Source organism: Leptidea sinapis, chromosome 42 (genome assembly GCF_905404315.1).
Source record: "Leptidea sinapis chromosome 42, ilLepSina1.1, whole genome shotgun sequence".
Classification (NCBI taxonomy): domain Eukaryota; kingdom Metazoa; phylum Arthropoda; class Insecta; order Lepidoptera; family Pieridae; genus Leptidea; species Leptidea sinapis.
In genome coordinates, this window is record NC_066306.1 from 3162667 (window position 1) to 3185223 (window position 22557).

A 22557-nucleotide genomic window follows, 5' to 3' on the forward strand; every position below is an offset into this window, starting at 1 on the left:
TTTATTAGCCATTTGTCCCCTTGCACATGGATAACAATTTACAATAATGTGTCCAACAGATAAAGTCCTCAGCAGTGATATTACACAATACTTAATAAAAAAATATTTTTTATTTCCAATATTACCACTTAATGTAGAGTTAAACAATATTACCATACTATTAACGAGCATCAAACACCACCACTGAAATCTGAATTAAGGAAAAAACACAGTTTAAAACATCATCAATAAAATTGGCATAACAAAGTAAAAACTGTACATTGGATAATTTTCTTAATGTATACTTGCTGTGTTTTAGATACAATACTGAAGCCAAAATAGTACTTTATAGAATTTTAGTATGTTTGTCCATAAGCTGAAGCCACATCTGGACAAGAAATTCACATCATTTATATATAAAGGTTTGAGAGTTATATTTGTTTACTCTGATGTTATTGTTTCCACACTATCACTTAAGTCGGTTAGCAAATCTGTTTTTAAGCACTTCAAAAAATTGCTGCTAGATAAGTTAAGATAGTAAAATGTAGTAATCACTCTGTTATTTTAACAGTATGAATGTGAAAGGCTACTGCTTTGACCAATTTTATACCAAAATCAAGTAGGTAACCACAGTAGGTGCCACAACTGTGAATAATAGGAATGATGCACACCCTTATGAAAAGGCATATTGGTTGTCGAGTTCTGCAAACCACCACTTTCAAACCTATAATTATTCTGAATGATTCAAGAGTAACATTGATTTAAATAAAAATGTTTACTATATGCAGAACTAAGAGAATCTGTAAAAATACTAAAAAAGTAATAGTAATTATGTAGATAAAATAATAGACGTGTTAGATAAGCATACATAAAAACTGCACATTAGAACAATAGGATAAATTCCCATAAAGTGTCAAATCAAGTTTTCAGAGTCATGGCAAAAGATGAGTGCTTCAAAAGAATGTACAGTGTTTAGTATCAATCATGGTGGTTGTATTGGCCATAACTTGGGATGTTTGGGCTATAGAAAGCCCAGAAATCTTGTGAGGATAACTAATTCTTCTGTATTTGAAAATTCCCAGTAAATTGAGTCTCATTAGTGCTCTGGGTTTGAATGAGCCGGAAACCACACTTTTATACCCTTGTGTCACATGGCCACAGCATCAGATTTCTTTCTGACAGTATGGCGGTACTAACAGCGCTGAAGGGTACCACATACAACTCAGCACTAATACATGAATGTCACCAAACCCTGGAGCATGTTGCCTCTTATAACCGGGTAACTCTACAATGGATCAAGGAACATAGCGGTTTGTTGGGAAATGATGCAGCGGATGAGCCTGCAAGGCGGGCATCGGCAAATATAGTGATTGGTCTATTGCCACTGCCCTTCCCAAATGCGCTCATGGATACGCTCTCTCACCACAACACCCGATGGATGAATGTCTCAAGCTGTAGACAGTCGAAGGAGGGGATACCTGCACTGTCGCCCAAACTGACCCGTAGACTTATCAGCCTCAACAGACATGACATCCGTATAATGGTGGGCACCCTAACGGGTCACACATCACTACACAAACACCTTTTCACAATCGGAGTAACGGACAGTCCTACGTGCAGAGGCTGTCTGACCGAAGACAAAACGGTCGCTCACGTAATCCTGGAATGCGCGCAAAAACCTTAACCAATACGAGGTCGCTCCAAGAAGTCTGTGTACACCCCAGGAATGTACTGAACTTCTGGAAGGAGCTGGGCTGGTTGGAGTAACTAGCCATTACTGCACGCAAAATGGACCCATGCTAGTGGTTTAATTGCGGAAACAGGAGCCCCTATACCATACCCTTGTGTCGCAGGACTTTGCGTACTGTGATTGGTCGGCTGTTACTATGTCACAACAGCCGACCAATCACAGTGCTCTGGGTTCATTTATCAACAGGATCATGTGATGTTAGATGATCACAGTCACCATTGAGGGTGGCTCCTTCTACCAAAAAAATTACAAGAGTGATGCCCTCCATTTCTATGACCACACAGAAGACCATAGAATTTGTTTGGGATTAATTTAATGAAAGGATTGAAAATAGATCTGCTACAAGCTCAGAATACTTTTTTATATAAAAGGAGACAAAAGGGCAAGAGGCTCATGTGATGGGAGGTGGTGAGGCATCCCCTGGGCATCCCTAGAGTGAAAAATAGAACTAGAAATAGAAATCATGAACCTAATTTATAATTATATTGTGATTTGAATGTTTTATTTACTTATTTAATCATATGTTACGAAAGTTATTTTTTTCTTTAATTTTTAAAAGCATAAACTATTTAATTACTATACAAATATATTAAGACTAAGTACTTTGTTTAGTTTTATGATGCTTCTTCAAAACATTTATATGGCAGTGTGTATGCACACACTCTCAATAATTTGATTCATCTAAAACCCAATCACAGGCTAACACATGTCATGTCAAATCATGTTAAATTAAAAAGGATACATCTTTTTGTTCTCTTCTTATACATTATTCTGTAACCACATTCACGGCATCTGATGGGGTCTCTTGGTTTGATTTCATTTTCTCTATGGCATTCTGTAATAATATTAAAATCCAGTTAATCATTAATAAATGCTTCTCTGAGGACTTTACTAGTATAACACTCAATACATTGATGAAAACTTTAAAAATAAAAACATTTTAGAGTTTTCTTTTTGGACAACAATTTAGGTAATTTATGTAAGTATTATAATAATAATAATATTGACACACTTTTTACACAAATTATCTTGCCCCAAGTTAAGCATATAATATAGCCTGTATTATGGCTTACAAGACAATGATATATTTAATACAATATGCTTACTTAAACATACACAAAGTCATATAAACATACATAAATACATTTAAACATCCATGACCCGGAAACAAACATCCATATTCATGATATAAATTATAAATGCTTGCACCTACCGGGATTCGAACCCAGGACCTCTAGCTTAGAAAGTAGGATCACTAACCACTCGGCTATACAGGTTGTCATATATTATACATCATTGGTGAAACAGGTAGTTTCAAATTATACATTTTGATGATACTTATGTGATAAATTAGAATATCATTAGGACCTTCAATCAAAACTACAATGCTTTTTTTTCAGACAGAAGAACGAATGATGAAATAATATTTGTTTACCTCCACATACATATATCATAGGCACTTTTGTAACAGTTGACTCTTTGTTGGTATCAGCCATATTATTGTTTCTGAAATTTGTTAAGATAGTTTAATAATTATTATGTACACTTGTTATAATAATAAATAGTAAGTAATAAAACCCAAATATCTACAGTCCTTTATTACAGTTTGATATTAATGCTTTTGTTCCTAACCTTATCGCTCGAGTATTTCAGATATTTACTAATTACTTAGGTTTGAACTTTGGTGTTGTTATAAATGTTATTTAAATAGTAACATAACCTTTTGAGTTATTTTTTATTACATTGGTAACAAGACCATCCACCATCAGCTCAAACAAAAATACAATAAAAGAAGATTATTTAAATCATTTTTCAATATCCTGGATTACATACAAAACCCCTGTTAGGCTTAACTAACCTTTCAGTTACAACTTTACAACGTTACAGTTTAAAAGTTTTATTACTTTTAAAACGCTTCAATCAATTCAATTCAATCTTCTATTCACATTTCACATCACACCAAAGAGAATAATATTTAACCAGGGTCATTTCACTTCTATACATTGGCGTTTTCTATGGAGGCCGATTAGCTCTCTTTGGTAGTTTCCTATATCGCTAGATGGCGTTAGCGACCAATTTGCGAGACATTTGACTCAATTTCTTACTTCAGTATTATTTTCAAAACTTACGGAATTTACAGAATACATTGTATTGCATATTTAATTATTTTTTGTTACTTTAAATTCTTTTGTTTCCTTTAATACATAGTAAATTCATTAAAATATGAAGAAACGATACTTTCATTGTAATAGGCTTATCTTTAAATATCAGGTATCCAAGCCAAAATTTAGAGAAAAAAATTATTGAAAATTGCTTTGCGGGCGGAATTTAGTAAAAATATTAGAATAAAAATTAAATCGACGTATATACAGGCACGTATAGATAGTGTAGTTATAGATACAGAAAAATGTAATTTCTTCCGGTTTCACGACATGGCGCCTGAGCGGCGACAAAGCTGATGACTATAGTCTATTCTCCCCATAATAAGTTACCTACTCTACGTATTTAACACACTAAACACTTGTTGACTTGTTGTCCGAAGAGAATTTAAACACTACGTTTAAACTGTTCTGTGATTAAGTGATATATTTAAGATTAAGTGAACACTACGTTCGTCGTTCATTGTTGTCGTTATGAAGGCATGGAAGCAAAGATAATTTAAACATATTATTATTACTTTGATTTTCGTAAGGCCTTCGACAGGGTTAATAATGACATCCTTCTTGCAAAACTTTGTGCTATAGGCTTCTGTCCAAAGCTTCTTAATCTCTTGTCTGACTATCTCCGTAATCGGCAGCAGTTTATTAGACATGGAATTTATGAATCGAACCCTTATTATACCCGCTCTGGAGTGAATCAAGGCTCAATCCTAGGACCTTTATTATTTTTATTAATGGTAAATGACTTACCCGAGATTCCCAAGTATGCGCAGTGTCTCCTTTACGCGGATGACCTAAAATTATATGCGAGCATCCAAAATGAGGTGCAATGTGAGGCTATTCAGGCTGACGTAGATACTGTTTATAACTGAGGTGTGCATAATAAAATGGAATTTAATCTCACTAAATGCTATGCTGTCACTTTTTGTCGAATGCGACAACCAATCCCTTTTCAGTACCGCATTAATGGTAAGCTCATAAGTAGACGGAATTCAATGAAAGATCTGGGTGTGACATTTGACCAAAAGCTTACCTTTCACGACCATATAATAACAGTCACTCAAGAGTCCTTTATGAGACTAGGTTTCGTATTAAGGAATGCGCGCGATTTCCACAGCGTCAATATTATACAACTGCTTTACAGTACCCTTGTGCGTAGTAAGCTTCAAGCGAGCTCGTGCGTATGGAATCCTTACGAAGTAACCTACTCCCTTATGCTGGAGAAAGTACAAAAAGCATTTTTGCGTTTCCTGTATAAGCGGAAACTAGGTTACTACCCGTACTTGTACCCGACGGCGTATCTCGTCGGTTGCCTCGGATACAACACTCTGGAAACCAGACGGGCTCTCGACCAGGCAACTACCTTGCTGAAAGTTAGCCGGGGCTTAATAGATGCCCCTGATATTCATAATGAGCTGATTCGATTGTATACACCTAACAATTATGGTACCCGCGTGTCGCACGGTAGCACGCACTGCGGCGCCCGTGCCGCAAGTCTTGAAATTGTTTAATCACCTCGTAGAAGTCCGCCCTGATTGTGATCTATTTACAAATAGACTTGAAGTGTTGGTGCAGTTGCTGCCCCAACTTTGTGAGTCCTCGCATAATAGCGTCTAACAATTATAGTTTATCGTACTTGATTATTGTAATTGGTGTTGTAACCGTTTTAATAAAAAAAAATGTTCTTTGATTTAAACACTACGTGAAGCCCACAGATCTTCCACAGATGAAGCCTTAGATTAAATATATTCTTTGATTGATGAAGCTCGAAGGTTTTATCTATGCCCAGTACTGATAGCTCTGCAAACCTAAAAATCCTTTTTAAAAATAGAAAGAAGGTACATGACTCTGTCAGTCATTTTTAGAAACTATAATAATATACATTTTATAGTTATTTTCTTAATGTAGACATTTAAATTTTCAATTAGTAGTTACAATGCTTGCAAAATTTTTAAAACCAGCTATGGCTTTGCGCCCTATATTGCTTTGTGCAAATACAGTGAAGTCACCTAATGTATTGGTACAGCGGTCTTCAGGACACTTTATCCCACCAGATCAGTATAGTACACCCATTCCGAAACGATTACATTTGGTGCATGTGTTAACGGTGTACTGGGAGACCATTCCACTTTTTATAACTACGATTACAAGCTTGACATTATGCCTTTTGTCTTGTGTGTGGGCTATCTATAACAAGGTAAATGTTCAATTAAGTACTTATGTATAAAGTACCTTAGATACAGTAAAAGCGTATAGTAAATATTGATAGCAGTTATCCGTTATAATAACGTTATAACCCATGCATTATATAACAGCCCAGCCAATTCAACAGCGTAATAATTTTTGTTAGCCTGTCTATTAATTATAAATCCAACTAATCTCGCGGGTTCGAGCCCCCAATCGTAATTATTGGTACAAATATAATTTGTATATACTAATTGGCGATTTCGATTTTGACGGGACATTAACTAGCAGATATCTTATGTTTGAGGTGTAACTTAGGCTGTTTTTCTATAATATAATAAATTAGGTTAACGCGCTAAAAAGCTAAGCTTAAGTTTAATTTAGTTTAAAATAGGATTGGAGATACTGTTGTTAATCTTTCTATTAAATATATTATATTTGAAGTCGGTATTATTTAGTAAGAAGTTTTCATTTGTACAAGTGTTCAAGAATATAGTTTGTTTTTCAGTCGAAGGAATTTATTGCATGTCAAACCAGTATTTGGTTTGTACTAGCTTTCGTACTATTATATACCGCAGCCGCAGATACTGTATCTTTGCAGATAATTCACTGCAAAAGAGGGGTGAGGGCTATCCGCACATGTTCATAGAAAAATGAACGTAAATTGAAAAAATTGCGATTTTCATAATTTTCTAAGGGTAAACTTGAAGTGCCGAAAACTAGGCTTTGTTATATACTTAAGTACTTAATCATTTTTAGGGTACTATACAATACGAACGTCTTCCCAATACTCTGCTGAGTAAAATTAAGATTTGTCTATCAATAGATAAACTATAAGTTAAAACCAAATTTAACTATAGCGCTTATAACAATTTAAAATACTTCATTATTGATGTCTGCTTGGCAGTGAAATCGTCGGTCACAAATGAGAGATAGAGCGGTCATCCCGTCATATTTTTTATAGAAGCGCTCGTACGTGATATGGCGTACGCAATTTTCTTAAAAAAATCATTGACGTTTCTTGGCCGATTATAACTTTAACCTTTCCGGATCGGCGCGCTCCGGATCTCGCTGTACACTATTGATCGGCAAGCTTCCGGCAATTTCGCGGCATTTTCCCCGTGTGTATTATTTTACGTGTAGTTATAAAATGCTTATAACTAGGGTGATATGAGTGACTGTCACTGAAAGCTATTGAAACATGCTATAAGACCATGTATAAATTATTCATATTGTCTTTCTTTTTTTTTTCACACAGACTTTTCATTCGAAAAAAAGTGTAAAAATAGGTATATTTTAAAATAAATATTGTTATTATTGTTAATTACTTGTTTTATTTATTTCCTTTTATGTTTTTGTAATGAATAGTATATGTTAATTATAAAATAAAGCTTAAATCTCCACAAAGAACGATCTTCGTGTAAAGTCTTGATAACGACCGCTCGCTGCGCCGGCCGGGAACAAGTGGACACATAAGTGCTTTGTCCGTAAAGCTATGACGTCGAATATTGGTGGCCTTGAATCGTAACGGATCGAAATGTGTTTGGGAATTCACTCGTTCATAACTGCGTAGGCAAATAAACCATCTTGTACACCTAATAAGGGTGAAAACTGGATGAGGTAAAAAAGTGCCCCGCGGCACAGCCGCTCTCATTGTTTTTTGAATTACCAGTGCCCGCGGGCACGGCCGATGCGGAAAGGTTAATTTGTATAATTTTTATTCGTTCTATGCATTGGAAGGCATACCAGGTGCACTGAGCAGCTAGTGTAATATTATAAAAGGCCCAACATAAAGTAATATTTATTAATTTCTGATCACGTACCATCTAATGATGATCTACAACTCACTGATTCTCCAATTTCATAAAAAAACGGCCAAGTGCGAGTCGGACTCACGCATGAAGGGTTTCCTAGCAACAAGTAACATAATATAAAAGTTATAAAGAAAGGAAAATGATATTAAATTATTTAAATGGAAAAGGCAAAAAATTTTTGCTCAAAATCATACATTGCAAATGGGCTCTCATCCTTATACGTATTAAAAAAACTACTTACTAGATCTCGTTCAAACCAATTTTCGGTGGAAGTTTGCATGTACATCATATATTTTTTTAGTTTTATCATTCTCACTTTGGAAGATATTCATAAAAAAAATTATATTAGAAACCTCAATTTCATTTTTGAAGACCTATCCTATATAGATGGGTACACGTATGGGTTTGAAAAACTAATTGAGTTTCAGTTCCAAGTATGGGGAACCCGTAAAATTTATTGTTTTTTTATATTTTTGTGTGAAAATGTAAATGTGGTTCACAGAATACATCTACATACCAAGTTTCAACAGTATATTTAGTTATTATTATAGTTTTCGAAAAAAGTGCCTGTGACATACACGGACAGACAGACGTGAGGAATCTATAAGGGTTCCTTTTTTGCCATTTGGCTACGGAACCCTAAAAAGTATCTTACAAAAGAATATAGGAGGTATACAGGACGTGCTGATGAGAATTGATCGCCCAGATAATAAAAAGTTAATTTTAAAATAAGTACAAACGTATATTAAATATAAATAAGTATGAAGTATAAACTATTGTAGATTGTAAACAAAGGTCTTTAGTCAAGATATCATGACAATTTGAATTATTTCTGTAGGTTCGATACAAAGTAGTTTTTAAGCTCAATTGATCTACTAGCTGTAATTGCATATAATTTGACTGATTAACAGGTGGACGTCGTTTATACAACACATAACCGGGAAACTATATCTAGAACGATGAATTTGCGAGTTCCGTCAACACACAAGATAATAATGATCAGTGATCCTTGGCCACCCTGGCCGGAAATGCAGAATGTACTCGACAAGATGTATGCAGCAGAGAAAAGGGCTCGTGCGCGGGCCCAGTCTTGTGCACATCCTTGATTAGTAAATCAGAGCTACTTCCAGCCATAAACTTCTTGCTTACTAAACTTGCTTTCCCACACCTGAAGCTTATGGGTATAATATAAACCAAGACATTGTGGCAGTGAATATGTTTACAAAAATGTATTAAAACTTCTTGATATATTTTATGCAAGCGGCAAAATATCAGTGATCAAAATATTTCACCAAATCAAAATTTAATACTTACATGATACATCACTAGAGAAGTAGGCATAGGTCTCCTTCATTACACTGTTTTATGTTTATAAATGTATTGATTTTTTATTATGTTTTGTGATTAAAAGATTTTAAAATAAAACTTAGATCTTTAGATCAATTGATGTTTACAGAATTATACCTAATTATAACATCTATAACTACGACCACTGAGGAAGTAGACAAAATTATTATTATTACGTTATTTATTCAGTAAGACATTCCTTTTACATACGATAGTAATACTCGTATCGACAAAATTGAATCGTAATGTAATTTTCCTACACTATTAATTGAATTAGTTAAAGCAGCGGCGCTGGGCTCAAAGGAGTGCCCCATTATCTGCTATCTCTTACAATGTTTCTTCTGCATATCAATGATACGTTGGACACCTCCAACATACATTGCTATGCAGACGACAGCACTGGTGATGCCGTATACACGGGCCATGCCGCGGTTAACTTGGGTTTTCTATCGAGTCCTCTCTTGAGAAGGTCACCGAATGGGTTAAATTGAACCTTGTCCAATTTAACCCCCAGAAGACTCAAGTTTGCTCGTTTACCACTAAAAGCCCCATTTGTCGTATCACATCTCTTCAACAACACGGCAATACTGCAAACCGGCCCACATTGGCACTTTACAAAGTGCACGAGTACTCTGTGAACGACTGGATCACTTGGCGTTGCGTAGAGACGTCGCTTCATAATGTGTCTTCTACCGCATTTTTCATGGGGGAGTGTTCCTAAGAGCTGTTTCATCTGATTCCTGCCGCCGAATTCCACCTTCGCACGACACGCCACAAATTAGGATAGCATTCCCAGCATCTGGATGTGTGGCGGTCCTCCACTGTGTGGTTTTCAACGAGCTTTCTTCCACGTACTACAAAGCTGTGGAATGAGCTTCCTTGTGCTGTTTCCGGGACGATACGACATGGGTACTTTAAAAAAAAGCGCGTACACCTTTCTTAAAGGCCGGCAACGCTCCTATGATTCCTCTGGTTTTGCAAGAGAATGCAGGTGGCGGTGATCGCTTAACACTAGGTGACCCGTACGCTCGTTTGTCATCCTTTTCCATAAAAAAAAACAAGTAGGTCAAAATTTTCCTAACTGATGTAATATATAAAAATATTGTGTAAAGTACTTACCACAGTGTATATTTTATTAATTACAACAGAGTACCTACTTTTAGCGTACTTCAAAACATCCTCTTTGCTCACAAGTCACAGTTACAAAGTCCTTACAAACAAGTCCTTACAGTTACAAAGTCCTTGGTCAAATGGCCAGTTGATAATAGTAATCTGTGGTCTCGTTAGAGAAAGTGTTCTGTGTCTGTGGTTCTTTGGCTGTATGGGCTTTTGACCCCTTTGCCTGTCCAGATGGACGAACAGAACCAAAAAAAATGTCTGTTGTTCTGTCACTCTGTGTACCTATTCGTATTGCAATTTGTATTTTGTGTAAATATTAGGATAAATAAGACACCAACTTAAATCGTCATATAATAAACTGTTTCAAATGAATTTCTTACATAATTTTAATCCAGAGACTTCTACCCGTGAGCGGAGAAAGCTAAATCGTAAATGTTACTTTTTAAAGTAAGTGCAATCAGTCATTGCTATCGAAATTGTTCTCATTAGTTTAGATTTTGCTTATGCTAGCATAAATATTAAATAATAATTTACAGTCGTAAAACAAAGAAACTTTACAATGAAAGAGGTCATTTAACTTCGTCAGGAGAAGACGTGTGTGACTGCTTACATGAGACGTGCCCTGGATGTCATTTTCCATGCCCAAAGTGTGGTTCAAATAAATGTGGTCAGGAGTGCAGGTAAGTTTGTTCAACTTTATCACACTTACCCAAATGTGTGCGCAGTTGAATGTATTTAATTTATTTTGGGTCTATATTATACACAAGTGGCAAATGTTGTTTTGCCATATAAATTACTCTATGAATTGTCTATTACTTATTATTTGTATTGAATATAAAGGTCTTCTTCTTATTTCTCAGTCCAGTTTTCTTAAATTTTCGCCACTTAATGTTGTTGTGATGGAATAAAAGGAAATCCATAGTCAATATGATGTTTCCGATATTTCCTGATTCCATTCTTTGAGATAAAGTTCTGAAATCGCCCTTATAAGGAAACGGGAATAAGCCGGGTTCCTTATAAAAAACGAAGTGTCATAGTATAAAGACTACAAACCAATATTGGCCTATAAAACATTTTTAGATTTCAGTGTTACACAACATTTTTGTCAACATTTTGTTTACAGACAGATCAGTCAACCTCTTTCATGTTTCGTTCCAAAAAATAATTTTGAATTGATTTATTTATAAATAACTACTATTTATTTATAATTAAAAATAATATTTAAATTGTATGTTTAAAAACAATAATTATAATTTAGTCCATTATCAATTTATATTATCAATCAATCAATTTTTATTTATAATTTGTAACTTATATCATACAATGAGTTTCTTGCTTCTTCTCATTAGCTCAACCCTTTAAGAAGTAGAGGTAGATTCAATTAGAAAAATATTTTTTTGACATTCATAAGTGTCATTTCCGTGAACTACATGAATAAAGTGATTTTGATTTGATTTTAATGTATTCTTAAAAATTTAACTTTGTTCAAAAGGAACATTTATATTGTTGTTTATTATGCATGCCTGTATAGGTCCCATAGCGGTAAAGCAGAGACTGACCGGCTCCTTGAGCACATCCAAATCCCTACAGATTCCATGTTGGAGCAGATCCCCAGTGCAGAGATCATGTTTCTTAGCAATTGTAATGCTCACCATGCTGAATGGCTACTCATGTACCACAGATAATGCAGTTAGATCTGTTCACAACTTTTCCTTAGGATATAGTCTGACGCAACTGTTTATTGCGCCAAAGCAAATCCCAGATGTGGAAGATCATACACCTTCACTGTTGGACCTTCTGTTGAACTCACATCCATACAGCTACCTAGCGTGTGGCACTATAGGTCAGCAGAGTGGGATATGATGCGGTTCTTTTTTGCATCCTACCCATGGAGACAGATATGATTTTTGCTGGGTGATGCCGCTGCTTGACAGAATTGGCGAGAGATTACCACGCCTTCCCTTGGGAACTCGTGCGTTCTGGTCGCTCGCCAAGGCTGTCCAAGGAAACTTATGCCAGCCAGTCATTCCACCATTGCACAGGGACGATGACTCGCTCGCCCATGACGCGAAAGAGAATGCTGATCTCCTGGGTTCCCTCTTCGCGTTCAACTCGACTCTGGATGACCAAGGTGCACCACCACCGTATATTCTGCGGTGCGAGTCATACATGCCCGAGGTAAAACTCCAGCATGGCGCCGTGTTTAAGGCGCTTCTCACCTTGGACATTCGTAAATCGAGCGGGCCCGATGGCATTCCCCCGATAGTGCTGCGGCCATGTGCTCTGGAACTGGCGCCGGTCCTTACCCGAGAATAAATTCTTTTCCGGCTCTGCTACTCATCAGGCGTAGTCCCGAAATTATGGAAGGCGGCTTTAGTACACCCGATCCCAAAGAAAGGTGTACGCTCGGATCCGTCCAACTACCTCCCGATGCCATTACCTCCATTTTCTCCAAAGTAATGGAGTCGATCATCAACCACGAGCTCTTGGGATACCTAGAGGAGCACCAGCTGATCAGCGACTGCCAGCACAGTTTCCATCAGGTCGCAGTCGCTCAGCTGGTGATCTTCTTGCATACCTCACCCATAAATGGGCGCAAGCGGTCAGTTTGGACATAGCGAAAGCCTTCGATTGCCCGATCGGAGTATCAAGATTGTTATCAACGGTGCATGCTCCGACTTAAAACCCATAACCGCTGGTAAGGTCCCGCAAGGCTGCGTGCTATCCCCTTCTGCATATCAATGATATGCTGCAAATCGGCAGTATTCAATGCTATGCAGATGATAGCATTGAATTTGATTAATTTTTGGCCGATCGGAGTATCAAGATTGTTATCAACGGTGCATGCTCCGACTTAAAACCCATAACCGCTGGTAAGGTCCCGCAAGGCTGCGTGCTATCCCCTTCTGCATATCAATGATATGCTGCAAATCGGCAGTATTCAATGCTATGCAGATGATAGCACAGGGAATGCTTCCTACACCAGCTGTGCCAACATGTCCCGGGAAAGCGTCGACGAGAATCGGAACAAACTTGTGTTCCGAGACTATGCTAGGCAAAGTATCGGAACGGGGCCGAAAATATTTAGAAATTTAAAAATTTATCTTCTACCGCATTTATCACGGGGAGTGCTCAGAGGAGCTGTTCGGTTGATTACAGCGGCCGAATTCCACTACCGGACATTACGTGCAAAGTACCACCCTCACATCACAACCATTTAACAACCGCGCGTTTTGCAATAAATCTTGCCTCGCACAGCCACTTTGTGGAATCAATTACCGGCTGTGGTTTTCCCGAACCGATACTACTTAGGGACCTTCAAGAAAAGAGCATACTCCCACCTTAAAGGCCGGCAACGCATCTCTTGACACCTGGTTGCGGATGTCCATGGGCGGTTGCCTCACCTCTCCCCATCCCGTGAGCCTCTTGCCCCCTACTATAAAAAAAATGTTGGATATTGATTTGGATAATTCTTTTTTTATTTGAAAGCTGGTGTTTCCCGTTTGGTCAGTGTCAGCCAAGGTAGGTGTGTAACTATATATTTAATTATAAGTTTAATGTGCTTGTGTCGTACCGTGACGTGACGATAGGCGAGGCCGGGGCCGTTGCGGGAGGACACCGATTCCAAAAATAACAATAAAAAGTAACTACACTATAATATTTTCGTAATAATTTGATTGACTTTAGGTAGTCTAATATTTTTCATTTCATTTTAGTCAGCAGAACTCTAAAAATAAGTGAACTATAAAGTTGTTATAAGATTCGTCTTCAAGCAATTCGACACGCGTTTCGCCTCTACATGAGGCATCCTCAGGAGATATTGACTCGCCAAATTCTGGCACGAGACACGGAAAAGAAGGCTCACAACATTTGAATATTTATGGATTTCCGCATAATAACGCCCAATTCGATAAATTTACAAAAAAAAAACCTATTTCAGAGTAAACCGAAAGTGGATGTATGAAAAAATTGAAATTGAAGGCAATGACTTTGCAATAAGAAACGTCTATAGTAAAACGAAGTAAAATGAGAATTATTCATGAACATTCGCCAATAATTTAAAGAAATATTCAACTTCAAGTTCACCATCTTCTGGAAGATCTGTACAGTGTACAGCATTGTGTACAATATTCTTTCCGTATTGTGCTCGTATGGAATTTGGATACAACTGACGACATAGCTCCTGCAATGTAAAGATAATGTAGCATTGACAGCTTTATTTCAAATAATTTATGAAGCTAAAATTATCTGTAATAAATGATGTGAAGAAAATAATAATATTTTCTTATTATCCTCTTCTTTTTTCTTTTTATTATGTAAAAATAAGGGAAAAGACGAGCAGGATGCACAGCTGATAGTAATTGATACCCCACATTACAATGCAGTGCCGCTCAGGCTTATTGAAAAACCCAAAAATTCTGAGCGGAACTGCCACTGCGTTTGTCACCTTGAGACATAAGATGTCAAGTCTCATTTCCCCAGTAATTTCACTAGCTACGACGCCCTTCAGACCGAAACAAAGTAATGCTTACACATTACTGCTTCACGGCAGAAATAGGCTCCGTTACGTCACGCATAATCTAGCCGGCATCAGATACAAAGGAGCATCTCACTGGTCTCTTGCGTCCCTCGTAAGTCGATTTCCTCATTTAGACATACAGCACGATATACCAGTCGATCGGCCCCATGACGAAATCCACACGCCTCATTCGATTTCTGGTTTTAGGAAGTGCTATTTCCCTTTTAACTTATAATTGAATGAAGGCGAATAATGTAGGTATAGTTTCGAAGACTATACCAAGGTTTACAAAAAAGTGCGCGGGAAACGCAACAGTTCTTGCCGTGCCCCATATTGAGTGGTTATATGAGATTTCCCAACCCATTAAAAGTTATACAAATTATTTTAATATGTCTTGTTAAATAAGTGACTTATGAAAACTAGTGTCTGCGGGGATTTTTAGAAACAAAGAAAAAAAATTTAAAAGAATATTTGACATAATAATAGGTCCTTCATCACATTGAGTGAGATAGCACATATAGTTCTCATTAGGTATATTGAAACCCATAGTGCTGACAATTATTTGGTACCAAAAATGACAAATTGTTTGCAGTGTTTCTTTTAGGAGAAAAAGTGGCGAGATGGTAAGTGATACGGCCTGCCCATTACCATGCAGGGCCACTTAGGATAAGGATCCTAATAAAGGTATTGACCCGATTTTTCTGACTGATTCGAAACTAGGCGGTGGGTACCTATTCGACGTGAATAAAAAACTAGGCAGCTCACAATATCCAACATTGTACACATATGTAGAGCAAAAAATAGCTTGTTTTTATTTGGTTGAGTTCTCGTGACAGGCTCCGTCGTGCTGGCTGGGTGTGGCGGCGACGTGGGGAGTCGTTCCCTTCCCTAAAATATGGTCGAGGGAGGTTGACTCATGCGTCATGCTCGTGAACGGGCGCTACTTGTGGTGGCAGGATGATCCTGTTACTTACCAGAAACTCTGTTTCGTAATTTTTAAATTAAATTTATTGTATTTTTTTGTAATCGCAAAATGCTCGCATAAAACCTTTAATTATTTACGATGTGTGTGGATTGATGCATCTACTGAGCTCAATAACTCTTGTTTTACTTATTAATTTTCATATACTTTTTTTTGACTTACTAACGTGTAAGGCACGCATTGAGTATTTGACGTTTGCAATATTTTTGTTGCATCACTTTTCATGATATAATTGAAATGAAATGATTTGTAAAGAGTTGCAATGAGTTCTCGCCACTCTCATTAAGGCTCAAACTTTTCCGAAGCGGTGGTAAATGTAAAAACGTAACTTTTGTAATTCATAAGTGCCATTTCCTTGAATCCCGCCTTAGAAATTGAATAAGATCTTAAAAAAGTTATAATACATAGCCAATACTGTGAGTTTGCACTGAAGAAACATATAGGTACATAACAGGTTGAAAATACTGTTTCCTGTCAATGTATTGAAATAACGTGTTGACATTGTAATTGGTTATTGAGCCGAAAGTTGTTTGACATCTTACAGTCCAGCCATCACTAGACATGTTTACAATTAAATTTCGTAATAACAATTTCGTTCAACATATTTCTCAGTTAATCTTACAATGCAATCAAAGATTTGTTTTAACAATTGCCGATAAGTACTACGACTATCATCACAGATGACGTACTAGGGGTTTCAGGTTACTACACATACTATCATAATATTATTCCATGGATTCAAGCGATAAAAAAGATTTATAGTTTTTAACTGCTAGTATTGTATAAAAGCATAAAAAACAATCTTTTATCAACTTGTGAACAACAATATGTTAACCGACCATGGTGGTAAACAATGACATCAAGACTTTACTGTCGCTCCACATTAGTACGGTGAAGCTCCGTGAAAAGGTGTTGACGCGCTTTGACGCCTGTACCCCGGTCAGAGACGGTATTTTGTGACGCGACAAAGGGACGCGTACACATCCATATGCTTGCGATTATTGACGGCCCCATCCGGACGTGTGCGAATGCGCGCGCTAAAATTGAGTCACGCGTAAACGTTTGGATTAATGAAAGTAAAAAGGGTAATTTTCGAGCATTATCATTCTGACAACCTGAATGAACCTGATGAAACCCGCATCATAAAGATAAAAAACAAGAAATTATGCTTGGAGGCGGATTAGTAGGTACTCAAATGAATATTGGAATTAAAGAATTAAAAAGACTCTTTGATGCCCAGCTATCGTTTATATAGAAAAAAGGTTTGTTATATTGCATTTTGTAATAGGATTACGTGTAGTATTTTTACAAAAGATATTGCAGCAGCAGTTTCAACGTCCATTACGCGGCGAGTTTCACGTAAGATTGCGAGCATCCCGTGAATGTGGATGGCACAACTGTGCGTGATTTCGCGGCACTAATGTGGAGCCGACATTAGACAAGTCGCGACACAAGTTTCATAGCAGTGTCAACGTCAGATGCCACAAATAAATAGAAAAACATGGGCGAACACAGAGCAACAAATTTTGAAATCTGACAAGTATTTTACCTAATTAGATTGAGTGCGAACGTAATCTCAACAATACAAGCTGTGCGATTTGTTTCGATAATCGATACATTGCATGTTTAATGTTTCTTGGTGAAAACTCACAGTTAGAGGGGTGCCAATGATTGATGACGTATCCGGGAGCGTTCTTAACATTTGGCTCTGGCCGTCTCAGTACCAGTCAACGGAGTGCGACATTTTTTTAGTTGTTGTTTGGAAGTGGAGTTTAAATACGAAGGCAGTCCTCAAGAATGGTAAGTATAAAATAGTTAAATACTTGATTCAAAATACAACAAGCCTTACTGGATCTCTTGGCCCACACAGCTTTCTAAACTCACATACAGGATTCTTATTTGGATCGTTACATTTGACTTCTAAAGCGACACATTTTCCCTCAGCTAGATGTATGCACATTGCCTGCAATAATAATACCATGCTTAATTCATTGCACATAATATCTATTGCTTATTAATTTATAATCCACTTGAAGTAAAACCTTATGAGAAGTTTACCATTGAGGCACTTATTATTATTATACATTATTGCCCAAATAAACGAGATTGTACGTGTTATGATGACCACACGAACATTAAATGAGCAGACGGGTTAATTACTTTACCAGTCACATAAAATAATCTAAAAATTTATGTAAATACTTACCTAAATAAAATTCTGAATTTTTATGAAAATAAGGGAGAAGACGAGCAGGATGCACAGCTGATGGTAATTGATATCCTACCCATTACAATGCAGTGCCGCTCAAGATTATTGAAAACCCCAAAAAATCTGAAAGGCACTACAACTGCGCTGGTCACCTTGAGACATAAGATGTCAAGTCTCATTTGTCCAGTAATTTCACTACCCTTAAGACCGAATCACAGTTATGCTCACACATTACTGCTTCACGGTAGGAATAGGCGCCATTGTGGTACCAATAATTTAGTCGGCATCCGGTGCAAAGGAGCTTTCCACTGGATAATCCAAATAAAGGTGTTACACATTTAAAAAAAAATTGAATCACCCAGTCACGTGGGTTGTACTCACCTCACCACTACGACTTCTGAACGGCTACGACGCGGTGTGGGATAAGTGGGTGTCAGTGGTAAGGCTAGCGCACGGCTTTATTACTTACAGTGAGTAAATGCATAATGCCAAAACATTTACATCAATTATTTTACCTCATATTCTTGTAGTACTCCTTTGTATATTTCATAAAACTCTTGTGCGTTTGATATTTTCACAGCGAACATAGCTATTGCAGAAATATAAAACTGATCAGAGGTTGCAATTTGTTCCAGTATAGCACCCAAGTTACCCTCTATGATCGCGTGCGGTTTGATAAGACAGCACGTACAGTTCTTCAATGTTGCTCTGAAAGGTACACGAGGCACTCCTTTTTCGTAACCGAAGAAAAGGTCGAGCATCTGTGTGATAAAAATTATATTTTTAACGTTGTGGCTATTCGCATGAATACAGACGACCATGGCATCACCGATTGAATGAGTTAGCATTATTCTTTTTAGATTGGGGGGATATTTGTTCATCAAGAAACTATAGATATAATATCTATCTATATCTATATATATAAAAATGAATTGCTGTTCGTGTGAACAGCTGGACGGATTTGGCAAATTTACGTCTTGAATTATTTGTGGAAGTCCAGAGAAGGTTTAAAAGGTGAATAAATAGGAAAATGCTGCGAAATTAAATAAAAACAACAAATTTGTTTTTCCTTTGATGTGTCCATACATAATTTCTATGAGAGAATTTATTGACGCACGGTTTGACAGTTCTGCTGTGAAACAATTTCATAACGACAGCAGGGTGCATATTTTACGAAGTACCTAATTTTTGATGTTATAATATATTATTGACAAATTCATATAAAAACATTATTTTATTTATTATATACAGAACAATGTCTGTCGGGTCAGCTAGTTTATTAAATATAAGTTGCACCTACATTATAATAATTGGAATGAATGTTGTAAGAATTTTAAAAATGATAATATAATATTGGATATGTAATATGGAACACTCGGCTGATAGAAATTTTGTGTGGATGAAACACGGGCGAGCAAAAAAAAGGACACGGAAAAAAAGGAAGTTATGCTAGTGTGTGTTCGGTTACGGGGGATACTAGTTACACAAATTTTTCTCCCTTAAATAATCGTACAAATACTTATATAGTATCGTTTTTAAACTTTTTCACAACGCACGACGGCATTTTTAAAATATTTTATTGAGACGCAAACTGATCTGTCACAGACGATGACAATTCTCATAATGGCCGCCTATCGGCCTGTAGTTGTGTAAGTGTGTGCGTGGGGCTATGTATTACACGTTAATCGGCTTGTTTTGGTGTTACACTGTTATGTGAGGTGATACGGAGTCCTTATTTTTTTTACTAGTCCGTGGGATGAAAGTATAAAATTTTGTCAAAATGAATTAATTGTATTTATCTCTCTTACCCAGTTCCACATTACATACTTACCCATAAAAATATTGGTTTCTAACTCTACTCAACGGCTGGAAATGTTGTTTTACTTATTCTTGTGCTGTGTTATTAATAAACGCGAAGTAAAGTTATTCCAAATTTAAAACTTTTTGTCTTTATCTTTATTACCTTTGCTACTACAGAATTACAGGGAGAAGAACTTGGAGTAACTTTATATTGCTCTTATTAATAATACGGGTGGTGTTTTGAGGGTGCAAATCGGTTTAAAAATAAATAAATGCTGGATAGATTCACGGGTGACACGTTCCATGGTTTGATGGTGAGTCGAATATTCTTGTTATTGAACTTGGTAGTAGGTACAAGTAGTGCACTGCACAATATGGCGATTGAAATCGATGTCAAAGTCAGAGTCAACAATACAGTTTTTTTTTAAATTAAGAATATTTATGCCTGTAAAGTCCGAAAATGTCTGTCGGCAGAGAGTGAGCTATGTGAATTGAATTTTTATGCATTAATTTTTTATGGGTTATGTATTTCAAAAAGTGCAATTACTATAAATATACAGATATAAGCAGGAACCTAAGCATTGGTGCAAATACATATAATATAATAGGTATAATTTTATAATCAGTTAAAATGAATTATTTTTGGGAACAGAGATCTACTTGTGAGAAACTACCATCAATTACTGTAAAGCGTTCTAAACCACTAACAGTTACAAATTGCAAACCATGGCCCGTGTTACTTCGTTGGATGTAGGTTGGTACATTTCGAAATATTATGAATGAATGATGTATACCATCGGATGACATAATATCGCCGATGGTAGTCATGCAGTTTTTACACACTTGTTACGCAACCTTTTTAGCATCTTCCGGAGTATTGCATCCATGTGCCACGTTCCTCAATTTATTTTCACCGTACAGTTGCCGCAGCGTACCTGGCGCTGCCTCTGTAGGATCTGTCGCTCCTAAGCACTTGCGCCATTCTTTTACAGCATCGGTTGCTACCAGCTCTAAGCCAATTACTTCTCCGGTTGTGATGTAATCTATTATAATTCTGGATGGCACAATAAAACGTTAGTAAACGAATGTTACACAAAATGGACCCGAATTGAATAAAAATGTATTATAATAAGATCATTGTAATCCGTTGCTAATTGTCTGTCCTTATCTCGACCCTCTATCTCAAGAAAGCCTCAACGAATCCAGCTGACGGATGCCAACAACGATGACCACAATAATGTCAAACAAATAAGGATTGATGGAAAATAGATATTTATTGTCATTATTTTACTTCAAATTGGCTGTAACCAATAGCGTCGCTCATCAACAATTTTAAATATCCAGAAGTAATTATTGCACTTTTATGAATTAATTTCTTGCTTATATAAAAGAACCATCAAACATGATGATATCGTTGCAAGTTTAACCTGGCAGAATATTAGTTTAAGGAATATGTATTTTTTATTATCTATTAGTTCTCATATTTTTATAAATTATATAGGTTTTTGTTTTTGGGTGAATTCTTTCTTTGAAATGCCATAAATTTGTAAGAAACTAGTTGCGCGAGTTTGTTCGAAAAATATGTCCGTTTTTGAAGTTAATCTTTGCTAATAATTCATTTAAAAAATAACTATACTTACGGAAGCATGCTGCTCCCTGCTATGTTTGCGTAAAGCTCCATCGCAAATTCTTTTGTAACTTTCCCAGTTTTCATACGTACAATCCGGAAGCCTTTCTTCATTATAAATGTGATTATTTTCCCGTGAGCACTTGGTGGGACGGGTTTGATAAGAGCAAAAGTGCTGTTTTTCAAAGCGTTATTAATATTATTATTGTATTAAAAAAAAACAATAAATTCGCTGTTATTGTGGATTACCTTTCTACGTTTTTAAAGAGTATTCTTCGTGTGAGGGGCGCACAGTCCCTTATATACAGCAGTTTTGCAAATATATTTACAACATTACCTATTTGCAGCATTTCTAATTTTAGCGGAGGTAACTGTACTCTTCTCACTAAGTTCTTGCCCTTTTTTGTATCAATTACTTGTATAGAATTATCAAAGGGAAAAAAGTTTAAAACTAGTTCTATGATATCATCAGCGTCTTCGTCGTACATTTCACAAATAAATGTGTATTTATCAAAGTAATCGTACACCTATGGCAAAATAAAACCAATTACATAAATAAATATGATTAACGTATTTTGTAAAAATTTAGGTAGGTACTTACTGCTTTTACCTATATTTAATATATAAAGTATAAACCTAACAATGATGTTCGTGGTACTACCTCTTACTGGTGGGGTCAGAGAACAGTTCTTTTTACGAGTTTTCTTAACCCACCCTATGAATTTTGATGAGTAGACACTATGATATTAAGTTGTGTGTGTTGGTACTTACTTACCATTATAAATTCACACAGTCCAAATAATTATTTAAAAACTTAGTATATAATTATTATCGCTTTCCTTTAAGAATAATAACGCTATCATATAAATTTTAAAAGTATCAAAAAATTCAAGTTACGTCTGTCACTTATGTCACAAACAACCAATTAAAGTTTTAATATCAGGTACCTAATTAATTATAATCTATGACTAAAACAATGTTCAGAAGAATTATTTATAAAAAGAGTTTAATACCTACTTTTTGATGTAAGTGCCTTGATAGGCGGACAAACAGACACAGTAATTGTAT

At 36.3% G+C, this 22557-nt stretch overlaps 3 protein-coding genes across 5 annotated transcripts; 1 reads left to right on the plus strand and 2 right to left on the minus strand.

Moving 5' to 3' along the window:
• Nucleotides 1–91: 91 nt before the first annotated feature.
• On the minus strand, nucleotides 92–3746 carry LOC126976846 (DNA-directed RNA polymerases I, II, and III subunit RPABC4). Of its 3 annotated transcripts, none has more exons than XM_050825475.1 (4): nucleotides 3588–3746; nucleotides 3165–3235; nucleotides 2472–2564; nucleotides 92–183 (listed from the first exon to the last, which is right to left on the minus strand). In XM_050825475.1, exons 2-4 carry the CDS (start codon nucleotides 3223–3225, stop codon nucleotides 161–163), a joined length of 177 nt encoding a protein of 58 aa, XP_050681432.1. In that variant the 5' UTR covers nucleotides 3226–3235; nucleotides 3588–3746; the 3' UTR covers nucleotides 92–160. The 3 variants fall into 3 exon arrangements, with proteins under 3 accessions (XP_050681432.1, XP_050681434.1, XP_050681433.1); XM_050825477.1 differs by lacking the exon at nucleotides 3588–3746 and adding an exon at nucleotides 3450–3534; XM_050825476.1 differs by lacking the exon at nucleotides 3588–3746 and adding an exon at nucleotides 3362–3490.
• Nucleotides 3747–10591: 6845 nt separating this feature from the next.
• Nucleotides 10592–14630, plus strand: LOC126976850 (ARL14 effector protein). Its single transcript, XM_050825480.1, has 3 exons — nucleotides 10592–10799; nucleotides 10889–11032; nucleotides 14293–14630. The coding sequence occupies exons 1-3, from the start codon at nucleotides 10720–10722 to the stop codon at nucleotides 14375–14377; spliced, it is 309 nt and encodes a 102-aa protein (XP_050681437.1). The 5' UTR covers nucleotides 10592–10719; the 3' UTR covers nucleotides 14378–14630.
• LOC126976813 (nucleoside diphosphate kinase 7-like) lies at nucleotides 14380–22399 on the minus strand. Its single transcript, XM_050825423.1, has 7 exons — nucleotides 22265–22399; nucleotides 21739–22016; nucleotides 21503–21664; nucleotides 20718–20916; nucleotides 18578–18823; nucleotides 17703–17816; nucleotides 14380–14535 (listed from the first exon to the last, which is right to left on the minus strand). Exons 1-7 carry the CDS (start codon nucleotides 22265–22267, stop codon nucleotides 14386–14388), a joined length of 1152 nt encoding a protein of 383 aa, XP_050681380.1. The 5' UTR covers nucleotides 22268–22399; the 3' UTR covers nucleotides 14380–14385.
• Between the last annotated feature and the right edge of the window lie 158 nt (nucleotides 22400–22557).